This window comes from Paramisgurnus dabryanus, chromosome 20 (genome assembly GCF_030506205.2).
Source record: "Paramisgurnus dabryanus chromosome 20, PD_genome_1.1, whole genome shotgun sequence".
Lineage (NCBI taxonomy): Eukaryota > Metazoa > Chordata > Actinopteri > Cypriniformes > Cobitidae > Paramisgurnus > Paramisgurnus dabryanus.
The window spans coordinates 4,750,180-4,764,141 of record NC_133356.1 but is presented as its reverse complement, the minus strand read 5'-3'; the positions used below and the strand labels follow the sequence as shown (position 1 = coordinate 4,764,141).

Sequence of the window (13,962 nt, the reverse complement as noted above, 5' to 3'; positions counted from 1 at the left end):
ATAGGGGCAAAAGCAAATCGTACGATACAACAGAATTCGTACATATTTTATGAGATGGCTAATACGTATTAATTTGTGCGAAGTGATTTGGATAAAAACTTACAATTATCATAAAAAACAACAAAACCCCACCACTAACCCCAATGCCATATGGGCAAAAGCAAATCATATGATACAACAGAATTCGTACATTTTATGAGTTGGCTAATTCGTACAAAGTAAATTGTATAAAAACATACGATTGTCATAAAAACAAACAAAATTCCACCCCTAACCCCAACGTCATAGGGGCAAAAGCAAATCGTACGATACAACTGAATTCGTACATATTTTACGAGTTGGCTAATACGAATTAATTTGTACGAAGTGAATTGTATAAAAACATATGATTATCATAAAAACAAACAAAATTCCACCACTAACCCCAACGTCATAGGGGCAAAAGCAAATTGTACGATACAACAGAATTCGTATTAATTTGTACGAAGTGAATTGTATAAAAACATACGATTATCATAAAAACAAACAAAATTCCACCACTAACCCCAACGTCATAGGGGCAAAAGCAAATCGTACGATACAACAGAATTCGTATTAATTCATAAGAAGTGAATTGTATAAAACATACGATTATCATAAAAAAACAACACTCCTAACCCCAACGTCATATGGGCAAAAGCAAATCGTACGATACAACAGAATTCGTATATATTTTATGAAATGGCTAATACGTATTAATTTGTGCGAAGTGAATTGGATAAAAACTTACAATTATCATAAAAAACAACAAAACCCCACCACTAACCCCAATGTCATAAGGGCAAAAGCAAATTGTGCGATACAACAGAATTCGTACATTTTATGATTTGGCTAATTTGTTTTAATTCGTACGAAGTAAATTGTATAAAAACATACGATTATCATAAAAACAAATAAAATTCCACCACTAACCCCAACGTCATATGGGCAAAAGCAAATCGTACGATACAACAGAATTCGTATATATTTTATGAAATGGCTAATACGTATTAATTTGTGCGAAGTGAATTGGATAAAAACTTACAATTATCATAAAAAACAACAAAACCCCACCACTAACCCCAATGTCATAAGGGCAAAAGCAAATTGTACGATACAACAGAATTCGTACATTTTATGAGTTGGCTAATTTGTTTTAATTCGTACAAAGTAAATTGTATAAAAACATACGATTATCATAAAAACTAATAAAATTCCACCACTAACCCCAACGTCATATGGGCAAAAGCAAATTGTACGATACAACAGAATTCGTACATATTTTATGAGATGGCTAATACCTATTAATTTGTGCGAAGTGATTTGGATAAAAACTTACAATTATCATTAAAAAACAACAAAACCCCACCACTAACCCCAATGCCATAAGGGCAAAAGCAAATCGTACGATACAACAGAATTCGTAGATTTTATGAGTTGGCTAATTCGTATTAATTCGTACAAAGTAAATTGTATAAAAACATACGATTATCATAAAAACAACCACAATTCCACCCCTAACCCCAATTTCATATGGGCAAAAGCAAATAGTACGATACAACTGAATTCGTACATATTTTACGAGTTGGCTAATTTGTATTAATTAGTAAAAAGTCAATCATACAAAAACATACGATTATCATAAAAAATGAAACCACACCCATAACCCCAACGTCATGGGGGCAAAAGCAACTAGTACGATACATCAAAATTCGTACATTTTACAAGTTGGCTAATTCATATTAAATCATACGAAGTCAATCTTACAAAAATGTATGATTATCATTAAAAACTAAACCCCACCCCTAACTCCAACGTCACAGAGGCAAAAGCAAATCAAGGATACAATAAAAAATTTATGAATGTGGTCGTACGAATAAGCCACCTCTTAAAATATGTACAAATTGCCATGAGATAGCGTTAAACACGTGGCACTTCCTAAGCAAACTTACGCACTCCTTATGGTTAAAATTGTAATTAAAAGCAGCCAACTAAATCATACAAATGTATTTTAACTTTTTCCCCCGCCATTGTTTTTGACGAAATAACTTGACAATGGCGCGGAAAGAGTTCATTATTTATTACTGTCAATTTGATAGGTTGCCCATAAAGTTTCCAAGTTCTTGACATACCCCGGCCAAACACAATCATTCCTGAGAGTAAAGACACCAGGGGCCCTATTTTAACGATCTGAAACGCAAGTGCGAAGCGCAACGCGCAAGTGAGTTTGTGGGCGGATCTTGGGCGCTGTTGCTATTTTCCCGGCGTGAGAAATAACTCTTGCACCGGGCGCAAATCAATAAGGGGTTGGTCTGAAGTAGGTTCATTATTCATAGGTGTGGTTTGGGCGTAACGTCAAATAAACCAATCAGAACGCTAGCCAACATTCCCTTTAAACGCAAGGGCGCAAGTTCCATGGCGGGTTGCTATTATTATGACGGATTTACCAGGCGCACGCCAGGAGCGGTTCACAGCCGAGGAGACCGACGTCCTTGTACGGGGGAATCCCACGCTTGCCAGCATAAATCGGGCACGCCGTGTAACGGGAGGTGGATCTGCCTCAGGACTTGACGCCAGCAGAGGACATCGCTGCGTCCACCCTCACCGCTGAAAGGGGTGGGGGCTTTGAAATCGGACCCAAGAAACGCAAGCAAGGTCCAACCCCAAAGTACTCTTACAAATCAAGTTCATATACATTAAGGTTTCTTATGAAAACATTTTAATTATTATTTACATAAAATAAACGTAATACAGCCACACAACAAAGTTATGAAAATATTTTAATCGTTATTTGCATGAGAATAAATAAAAACTATCACCACAATGCTCACCACTATGATTCCCCTTATCTCGTGTATTAATATTTTTAAGTGTAACAATTTATGATTTGCAAAAATAACTGTTGCATCTGTGTAGATTAGATAAGCAAAGTGTATGCGCGTTGTGCACCCTATACATTATGGTCAAGCATGCGCCCTTAAAATAGCATAATGAACAACGCGCCACTGACTTTAAACTTTTTTTTTTCTGGTCAGTGGCGCAATTGTTTTTTGAAACTGCAAAATAGCATCAGGGATGGTTTGCGCCGGAACACGCCTCTTTTTTGCGCTGAACCACCCAGGGAGCGCAAGTTCATTCCCTAGTTTGCCGACGTGCTTCTGTGACGGGAAAAACCCGCTGTGCGCCGGGGCAAAATACGAATGATACATGCGTCACGGACAAAGTCAATTGCGCTGGGTGCAAGATAGAGCCCCAGATGTTTTTCCACCACAGTCACACAACCATTAATCAAAGAATACATGCCAATAAAGTTCAGAATTGTCTGCACTATAACCTTTATTAAACCCACATCAAAACAGAGAAAAAACAAGCGCCTCCAATGCCTCTAGTGGACACAAAAGATGGAGCAAAATTGTACCAGATGCAACGTATTTCAAGTTATACAGAAATGTGGAGGTATGTACTTCCAATGAGCCTGTTTTGTAAGAAGCCGATACACAGCTTGTTTTTGGAAAACTGGCTCATTTTCAATTCTGTCCACAGAGAATTGAATTAAAATGAGTGGAAGTATAATTTACAGAATAGCAATGGAGATATTTAATTTGTTCAACACGAGTTTTGCAAGCAATTTAATTTAGCAGGCAATGAGTTTAGCATTTCTGTAGCACTTATTGTGGACAAACATCTGAAGAATTTTCAGGAATGGATTTTAATGGATGGTAAAATGTGTTAAACTGAGCTGGTAGGTTTAAACTCTTATTGAAAACTAATTAAATTGTTAGAAAATACCTTTAGCTTGCAAAAACACTCAAGAAAAGAAACATCCTAAACTCCATGAAAGACACATGCTTTGGTAAAGCCCTTCAGCTGTATTATAGACATTTATATTTATGCATTTTGCAGGTGATTGTATCCAAAGCAACAAACTGTGCAAGCTACAACAGAGACGGTCCATTACAAAAATTAACTGTTAGGGTGTACCGGCGGTGAAGGTGTAAAGTCAACGACAAAAGAAGAGTATATCCAATCCAGGGGCCTGATGTATAAACGTTGCGTAGGCACAAAATGGGCATACTGTAGAAATATGCGTACGCAATTTTCCATGCACATATCGGGATTTATAAAAAATAAACTTGCCGTAAATAAGTGCGCACCGTACGGATGCTCTCACCTGTCTGTCCATATGTGAAACCAGTATCAACTTTGACAATGCCACTGTTTAAACAGTGTTTTTATAATTTCATAAAAACTCATAAGGCAAAAAATGTATTTTTCTGGCCAAAAGTATATTTTAAATATATGCTAAATAAGTTAATTTTATAAAGTATATTTTTTAAGTTGAAACTATTTAATTTTAACCTTTTTGTTTACAGGTTTATAACAAAGTTTTTCTTAAAATGCGACATATATGCGATATATATATATATATATATATATATTTTTTTTTTTTTTTTTTTGCTGTATGGGTAAGTAGCGGTTTTTGGAAATGCAGGTTTCAATCGGACAGCAACAATATTTTCCTTGCGTTTTGTAACGTCAATCCATATTAAATTGATATGCAGACCACATTATGCCCAGCAAAACTAGGGGTTGTACGCTCCATATATGGTTATTTTGGGGAGGAGATGGGGGCGGGATGCACGGTCTTCCGCTCACTGGGATTAATGAATGGAATTTTGCGCAGTTTCTGGAGTACGCATGGTTTTATAAATCTGAAAACTTCTGTGCGTACGCAAATTCTGCCATATGTGCGTACGCACACTTTAAGGATGGAATCTATGCAAAGTTTTATAAATGAGGCCCCAGGTGTTTATTTTCATGCAAAAATCGTGGTTCCCAAGCAAAATGAAAAACACTAGTGACAAAACTAGTAAAGCAATGAAGAAAGAAAAATAAAATGTATATATATTTATATATACATATACAGTACGTGTGTATTTTGACTATGCCAATATCTAGGTCCAGAAACAGAGTACTTTCACATGCAACAAAAAAAACTCCTCAAAATGGCTACAAGAGGCCTTTTATGAACATTATTTTGTTCAAAAGCACGATCAACGCAAGTCTACATAATTATTATAATAACAAGGAACTATGCTTCTAACCGCAGGTGAAGAGCTGTCGTTCAATCCACACAAGTTTGGGATGCAGCTAGCGAATATTCGTTTGAATGATGGTTTCTTGAAACACCAAATCTTTAAACTTTGTCAGTAATGACAAAACTACGACAGTAGTCGGCTAACGATGGTTTTGGGAAACGCCCCCTAGACCGATAAACAAATACAGATAGCAAGTTAACTTTGGACAAGGTCCATAACTGTGGCTTTTAACAGAATCTCATGAAAATCATTCAAATCTATTTGTATGAAAAGAATTAAAGCCGGTTAGGAAAAAGCACCTGTTTTCTTGGTTCCCACAAGTAGGAGACAAGAAACGAGAGAAAAGACAGATGTGATAATAAAGGAAGAGTGACAGTAAGTCGCGTTAACGTTTAGACCTCAATCTCTTCCATTTGTTCATTGCTGCCTCTTTATTAAATCAAAGGGGAAGATTCTGGGAGAAATCCCACAGGTCTGCAGTAAGTGGGGGCACACAGAGGCCGCCGGAGCACGGCGGACCCAGACAATAAGATTTAGGATGAACAAGTCTTATCGACGGGAAACAATTGTTCACTCTCACTTTCTTTCTCTCTCTCTCTTACTCTTTTTGTGCGAGTCGGAAACAGAGAAAAATGAAAAGGAATAATAGTGTTTTGTGACGGAGGGATGCAGGATGAATTGGGGATGGAGGTGGACCGACGCCGCAGGTCAGGTTAATCATTGAATCGCGTCGTTTAACACCCTGTTGCCTATCGCGTCCTAAAATGAATGCACTGACCTCCAGTCAAATGTACTTGGGCTTATCCAAGCTCTGTGAAGTTGAGAAATTAGTTTTATTACTTTCCACTCAAAATCAATATTGCCACCAATGAGAGAGAGAGATAGAAAAAGTAAAAAGATGGGGTAAAATAGAAAAGGCAGAGAGTGGAGAAGGAGAAACAGATAATGAAAATCTATAACTTATGAATAGTTTGGATGGTTTCTTGCTATTGCTTTGTTTTGAGATGCAATTTTTGAGGCAAACATTGATTTCAATTTAGAAACTATATATGTGGTTTATAACGGCAAACCGAACAGAAGAATCTAAAACATGTTTTATTGAATCTGTCAGGATGGGAATATATATAATATTACACACATTCAGCGAAAGAGAGACTAATAACAGTAAACATTTACATGTAAATACTATAGACTCTGTGCTACATGATGCCATACATCAGGGGTCTTCAACTACTCTTCTTCGAGGGACAAATTTTAAAATTGTAAATATGATGTGGGCTAATTTTTAACCCCTATTTTTACCCTTTTTATATTTTTTATTACTTTGGCCTATTTATATATATATAATATATATAAATTAGAACTTATGTTGTTTTTTTAGTTACTTTTTGTTACAGGTCATAAATAAAAAAACATGCATTTTCAAAAAAGATGCACACTTCTTCTATCCAGTATTTTGCCTTTTTAAAACTCATATTTTCTTTTATTTTAAAAAAAAAACAATTCCAGTTTATCATTGCACAAACCAAATTTTAATAGTTCAACTATTAACATTGCACAAAAAGTGCAAGTAAATAATCAAAACATGTAACACTGTTATGCAGAACTCTTAAAGTTCTTTTGTTCATTAGTTCATAAATTGTTACATTTCAAGTATTCACAACATATAGCCAGTGTTCTCCTAATGACTAAAATTGCACTTCACTTTTCCCTTTTAATATTGTAAAGATATATAGGCTAAACCGCCTTTGCATTGTACACTACATTCGTACCCGACTGTCGGAGTTCGCCCCCTAGTGGCATTCGTAATGTTTATTTTTTTTATGCATTCAATGCTTAAATTGGATCTGATTATTATGTACCCCTAGACGGTCGGCATCATAAACATTATATGGTTGGCATCCCACGGAGCCCATTTCTGACACTCTTTCAATTTTTCCGCCATCATTTGTCATGCTTTCTCTGATATCTCACCGGTTTGCCAAAAATTACTAATTATGTCCTTGGGAATGTTTGACACATACTGTAAAAGACTTGCCAGACCCGAAAGCTTGTCAGGCGTGGCAACAGTAACTAAGGAAGGCGGGGCTTAGCGAAGGGTAAATTAACTGTAAGAAATATCCATGTGACAGTATCAAAACTGTTCCAATCAAAACTGTGCATTTAACCATGCGCGTCCGTCCCCGTAAAAACAACAAACTATAATTCAGGCTTTAATTTGATTTATTTTATTTTACAAGTTATTGTTCAAATTTTTTCCACTGTATCCTTATTTACCCTCAAGAGGCGACAAATGAGTATGTGTATGAAAGAAAGAAAGAAAGAAAGAAAGAAGTAAAGTCCTTTGCTAAAGTGAGATGGAGAAGCAGAAATAAAGTATTTTCCATCGCTCAGGTCTATAGGGACATAAAAACACACGCGCACTCCTCCGGCGTTTGGCCCTGGAACTGTCAGCGGGGCACACGGATAACGATGACATGATACACACACTTCCTGTCCCTCATTCCCACAGGCTGAAGAACAGCCATCGCACAACAAAAACAACAGCAAATACAAAAAGACTACAGACTACACACCAAGTATCATCCCTACTCGCCCCTGTACTCATCCCTACAAAAAAATGTATTATATTAAATTTATGCATTTAGCAGAGGCTTTAATTTAAAGTGACTTACAGAGCATTTAATGCCTATGTTTTGTTATACGTATGTTCCCTGGGTATCGAACCCACAGCCTATGCATTGCTAATGCAATGCTCAATTATTTGAGCTGCAGGAACCCTAATAACATTCATGAACTTTAATATTTAATGGGTCTCATTCATGAAACATTCGTAAATATATGAGTAAATATGTGAGTGATTTGCACGTAAACAGACCTTCCCGAAAACTCTCCTCCTGATTCACAAATACTTCGTAAACGTCAGATTTGATAGTTAAATGTGTGTATGTGTTAATGAATTCCTATCAATCGTACATGGGACGCGCGTGCACGCTTATTCTAAATTACCATAAATACTGCCCATTAAATCCGACTGACAACTATATATGGGCATCATATTATGACACCAAACGAAGGATTTCAACATGTCTTCTTAAAAGCAAATGAAAAATAAAAATTTATCAGATGCAGAAATTGAAGTTTTATTATCAAAAGTTAATTCAAAAAGTCAAATTTTATTTTCAAGCATACATAGTGGTGTCTCAGGTCCTAAAAAAAAGGAAGCTTGGCAGCACATTACAGATGCTGTTAATGAAATTTCATCTGTTAATCGAACTGAAACTTGACTGCAAAAAACGAATTAGTTAACTTCATAAAAATCTTATTCAAAAATAAAAAAATATAATTTTAGAGAAAATACACAAGCAGTTTACATTTGAGCAGATTTAACTTTTCACAAAAGAACTGGTCTGGGTAGCCTGAAACAACTCATTAACCATTCTCGGCAAGTAAGTCTGCGCGTCTCTGAAAATACGCTTTTTGCGCAGCGCTCTGCCAAATCTATATATTAGCCATCGTAAATGTGTTATGCCTGATTTTGGCCATTTTATAGGAAACAATTTCCTTAACAATTTCGTTTGCCCAGCCCTATTGAAATCAATAATGTATTTGATTAAAGTGTTCCGTTTGCAGATGCTTTTACTGGAGCTTAAGTTAAAAGAAAAAACGTATATAATTACTGTATAATATTTTTGACAAAATGCTGTGTAATATGTACATGATTACGGTGAATTAAAATACAGCCTTCTTGATGAGCAAAACGTTCGGATGTTAAACGCACCATTTACGCGTGGCTGGGAGCAGGTGTAGATTTCTTTCGTACCAACTAACATTTGGAAAATACGAACATTTTCATGAATCCGAAAATGTACGCCAAAAGGACTTTACGAAGGATTTACACAAAAATTTGTTATGCTCGAGTTTCATGAATGAGACCCCTTGATATTTAACAGACTGTTAAGTCAGTGGTTCACTCCTGGTTTTGCAGGATTGAGTTTGTACCCTCACACACAACATACTATAGTAAGACAATTGTGCATCCAGTTACTCTGCATTGTTTTTCTTAATTCCATAATTGTGTAATTACAGAAAAAAATCTAATATTATTATAACGCAAAAAAAAAAAAAGGAAACATTGACATACAAATAAAACCAGTAAATACAGAGTTTAATTTGATGCAGTTTGGGTCAAAGTTTCAAAGTGCTAAAACTTCAATGTCCACATCTAACATGGCATCTGTCAACTTTTATCTACAAATTTTTTAGGCCATAATACTAAAAATATTGGAAATAAAATAGAGATATGACATTGCTATTACTATGAATAGGCGACAATGCAATGCTCATTATGACCAACTTTCAGTTAAAATGAACCAATCATCAATCGATAAAGATGAATGATTATCTAAGAGAGGAGTCACGTGAGGCGTTACAAACATGGCCGCCTATGGCGCAACTTCTTTAAAGGCATGCTTGTCTGTGACATCAACTGCAACTGAAATGGGAAGCGTTTCTCTTCAATACCCACTCGTTGGTAACCACTGCATTCAAATAGGTAAATTAGGGAACTTTGGAGCCAATTAAAGCGTTTTTTGCATCTTATTTTACAACAATACACATCACAGAGTACTGTAGCTGTATAACACATGTATTGTTTAGCTAATGAAACACTAAATAAACATCTGTAGCTGTAACCCTGAACGCTTCCAATGATTAGACTGAACCTGTGTTAAACACAGCTTTATTTTCAATGTTGAAGTGTATTATTAATAAAAGCATATAAATTAATTCAATTCCAGCATAATTTCAGTTAATGTTCTGCATTGATAAAGCATTTGAATAATTCATGTCTTTATAATACTTAATAGCATATGAGCACAAATCACGTTTTATTAGTTTTAATCCGGCCCTAGTTACGCATGTTTATGTAATAGGCATTTAAAGATGAATTTAAAGCTCTTGGGTCAGTGAGATCTCTTCACACACTGATCCTTATGTGTTCAATGTGAATAAATGGCTCGATAAATTACAGTCAAACTCTGCAAACATCTACTCTAAAAATCAATACCCCATTTGGCAAAAATCCCAATGTTGTACAGTACAGCACAGAGGTGAAACAAAACTCCGGCACTGAAAACCTGATGGGATTCATCTTGACATAAGTCTGAGATTTTACTACTAATTTAGTAATGCATTTGTAGAGTTTAATCTTAAACATGTGCAAGTTTATGAATTCTTGTCATAAACATTTTTAAAAATCTTATATGGACTAAATTAAAAGGAACTTGCATATTTTTAAAATGTATAGATTGTATTTATGCATTGATTGTTTGATGTGTCTATAATCATTTTATGTGTAACTTTTTGTGCCATTTTGGCCAGGAGATTTTATATCTCAATGGGACTATAAATAAATGTTTTAAGAGCCAAGGAAGGGACACGCCATCCAACAACTAAACTTAATGGTTAAGAAAAACACAACCCTCGAAATGCGTATAAATAGCACACAGTGTAAAAAGTTGTACAATACATACGGCAAAATTCTAATTTTATGTGCATTTGAGATTTGTTCAGGATGTAATTTAATATATAGGTTTATTCATGTTTTTGTCTATTTTTCAACAGATTTTTTCGCTTGGAGTTGGGGTTAGAATTAGGGATTGGATTAGGATGTCATTTTATGTAACAAAAAATTGTTCTAACCCCAAAACCAAGCAACAACAATAGTTTAAAAAACTGAAAAAAGAAACTAATACATAAAAAATGACATGTTAAGCGTATTATTTGAACGGGAAGAATTGGCGAATCATATGAAAGCGAAATTGGTATTTTTTGCAAGACTTCACACTGCGTGCTATTTATACGCATTTAATGAGAATGGGCTGGAAAATGACATATTTTAGAAACATATTGTAATTATCTTCAACTAAGTATACAGTGCTCTGAATGAAAGCATCTGCTAAATGCATAAATGTACTCTTCATTGTTATAATATCAACCCAAAGTAATGACTTGCATTAATGTTCCTGTAGCTCATTTGGTAAAGCGGTGCAATCCTTAAAAAACACATTGACTGATAAAAAGACTAAAACTGATCGAATGTATACACTCTAAAAAATCTTATATGGACTAAATTAAAAGGAACTTGCATATTTTTAAAATGTATAGATTCTATGTATGCATTGATTGTTTGATGTGTCTATAATCATTTTTTGTGTAACTTTTTGTGCCATTTTGGCCAGGAGATTTTATATCTCAATGGGACTATAAATAAATATTTTAAGAGCCAAGGAAGGGACACGCCATCCAACAACTAAACTTAATGGTTAAGAAAAACACAACCCTCGAAATGCGTATAAATAGCACACAGTGTGAAAAGTTGTACAATACATACGGCAAAATTCATGAGCAATGCTGGAAATGCTGTCAGAGTATTTCATTATGTCATTCGGTTGAAAAATGTAGATGTTAAAAAACCATCAACCATTAAAATTATTTGGTTTCAGTCATTTTCAAAAATGAAACTGATTGATTCCCAACCCTACTAGGAGCTCAGAATCGAACAAATGATTAAGGCTCAAACAGACTTTGGGGAAATGAAAGAGGTTTGAGTCGCACCTTTACTGTAATAGTGAATCCAGATGAGTAAAGCGGGTTTTCCCGATCCAGTTGTCCGCTAACAGTGAGAGATCCACTGATGTAATCCAATGCAAACATGCTGTTGGTGTTCCCTGATGAACAGAATGAAAAAGACAAGATCATTTAACCATTTATTTAACCTGTAACTCAGTTGGCAGAGCATTGCATTAGCAACAGTGCCTGTCACTTTGGATAAGACTATATACATGTAGTATTTTATATATATATATATATATTATACAACAGTTCTTTCTGGTTCTTGAATCTGATTGGCTAAGAGGCGTGCGATATTCTACTGATAACGGCACAGTAACAGCTTCACCATTTTGTATCATTACGCCACCTGCTGGTCATTTTAGTATTAGTGATACAGGTTCATCTCTGACTGGAAAAACTGCACGCGCACACACACAGACGCGCTGTTTTTAAACACTCTCCGTGTGTCTCATTAGTTCACTAGCTCTTGAATCAGTCTATCCCAATCGGAAGTTATTATTCCGTCAAAGATCAGCGCTCTTGGATGTTACAATAAACTTAATAGGAGTAATGTCTTGTCACATCGTGTGAACGATTAACACTTGGAAAGACGAATGTAAACAATTTTTTTCTGGAGCGATGTCTCTCCTCAGAACGCGAAAACACAGTGGAACCGCAGGTAAGCACCGCAGCTTTTAAATGTGGACATTGAACATTTATTTTATCGTGACGTGACTAAAACACGTTATGAGATATCACCACTGATATATTTATAAGCAGCATGCAAAAAACATCTCTCTGACACTTATAAAAAACAGTTTTATATAGTACTAACAAGAACAAAGTCTGATAATAATCGAGTGCTCGTATCGCGTTAAGATTAAATGGGAAAGCAATAGTAACATTATATAAGTATAGTTTTATTAACTTTCACCTCGCGCCAAAACAATAACAACACAAAAGACACTAAATATGAATAAGAAAACAAGTAATAGTTTCATCATGACACCAAATACTGCTGATTTGATCTCATTTTTGACCATCAAATACAGACAGGGCCAACATCAGAGACCCGGTGTTTATTTGAATAACGGCTTTTATTTGAGGAATTACGGTAGGTGCTGATCCCGTGGGTGGTCTGGGGCTCGGCTCGAGCACCCACCAAAATGGCCAAGCACATATGCTCAGTTGCTTCACATTTCCTTTACATTTCGCATCTAAAACCACCCGGAAAACGTGACCGGGCCACTTTCCTCCTCTCAAAGCGTTTGGGCTCTCCAGAGCATCTGGTGTTGCTAAGTAACCTAAGCATTACTTGACGTTGTGACAAGCACCCACATGTTTCTTAAGAAACTTAGTTTTGATCCTCGTTTACATTTTTATGTTTCAAAATATATGTATGCATTATATTTAAGACATATATGCATTAATGTGCGCGCGCACATACGCGCATGCACATGGTGAATTGGTGCCACCACTGTCACAGCCCTAATTGACGCAGATGTTCATATTTCTAATTAAACATTTTCAATGTTTAATTTGTACATTATAAAAATGTTAATTGAAATTAAATGCAAGAAATTAAAGTGAATAAAAGGAAATTTTTAAATAATTTGGCAAAATTATTATTTTTTACAACAATTACCTTTCAAAGTAAAACTGCATTAGTTATGCATAAACTAATTAATGTTTGCTTATTTATTTTTTAAATATTAGAAAATAAACAGCGCTATACAGAGAAGTAAATTGTGTGTAAAATACCATGTTTTTTTTTACACGTGAAACATGAACAAATGTTATATTGTACTCTGTAAACACAATCAAATCCTCAAAATCACAGAAAGAACGGGACCTTTAAAGGAATAGTCCATTTTCTTAAAAGAAAAATCCTATATAAACGATATAAGGGACTATAAACGATCCCAAACGATAAATAAGGGTCTTATCTAGCAAAACGATTGTCATTTTTGACAAGAAAAAAAAAATGCTCTTTTAAACCACAACTTTTCGTCTAGATCCGGTCGTGATGCGCCAGCGTGACCCCACGCAATACGTCATGATGTCAAGAGGTCACAGAGGACGAACGCGAAACTCTGCCCCAGTGTTTACAAGTGTGTTGAACGAGGACCGTTCCTACGTTGTTGTATGTCAACTGATACTAATTAATGTCCGCAAATGTGCATTTTATATATGTAACACGGGACCTCCCTACGTCACTACGCATTTATGT

At 35.4% G+C, this 13,962-nt stretch overlaps 1 protein-coding gene across 1 annotated transcript in view; it reads right to left on the bottom strand.

Annotated features, from left to right (window-relative positions):
- Window positions 1-13,962, bottom strand: part of cdh23 (cadherin-related 23) — a 373,711-nt gene that overhangs the window by 189,551 nt on the left and 170,198 nt on the right. The window contains exon 10 of the mRNA XM_065296107.1: window positions 11,736-11,848. Within this exon, the coding sequence (XP_065152179.1) occupies window positions 11,736-11,848 (113 nt within the window). The remainder of the gene's footprint in view (window positions 1-11,735; window positions 11,849-13,962) is intronic.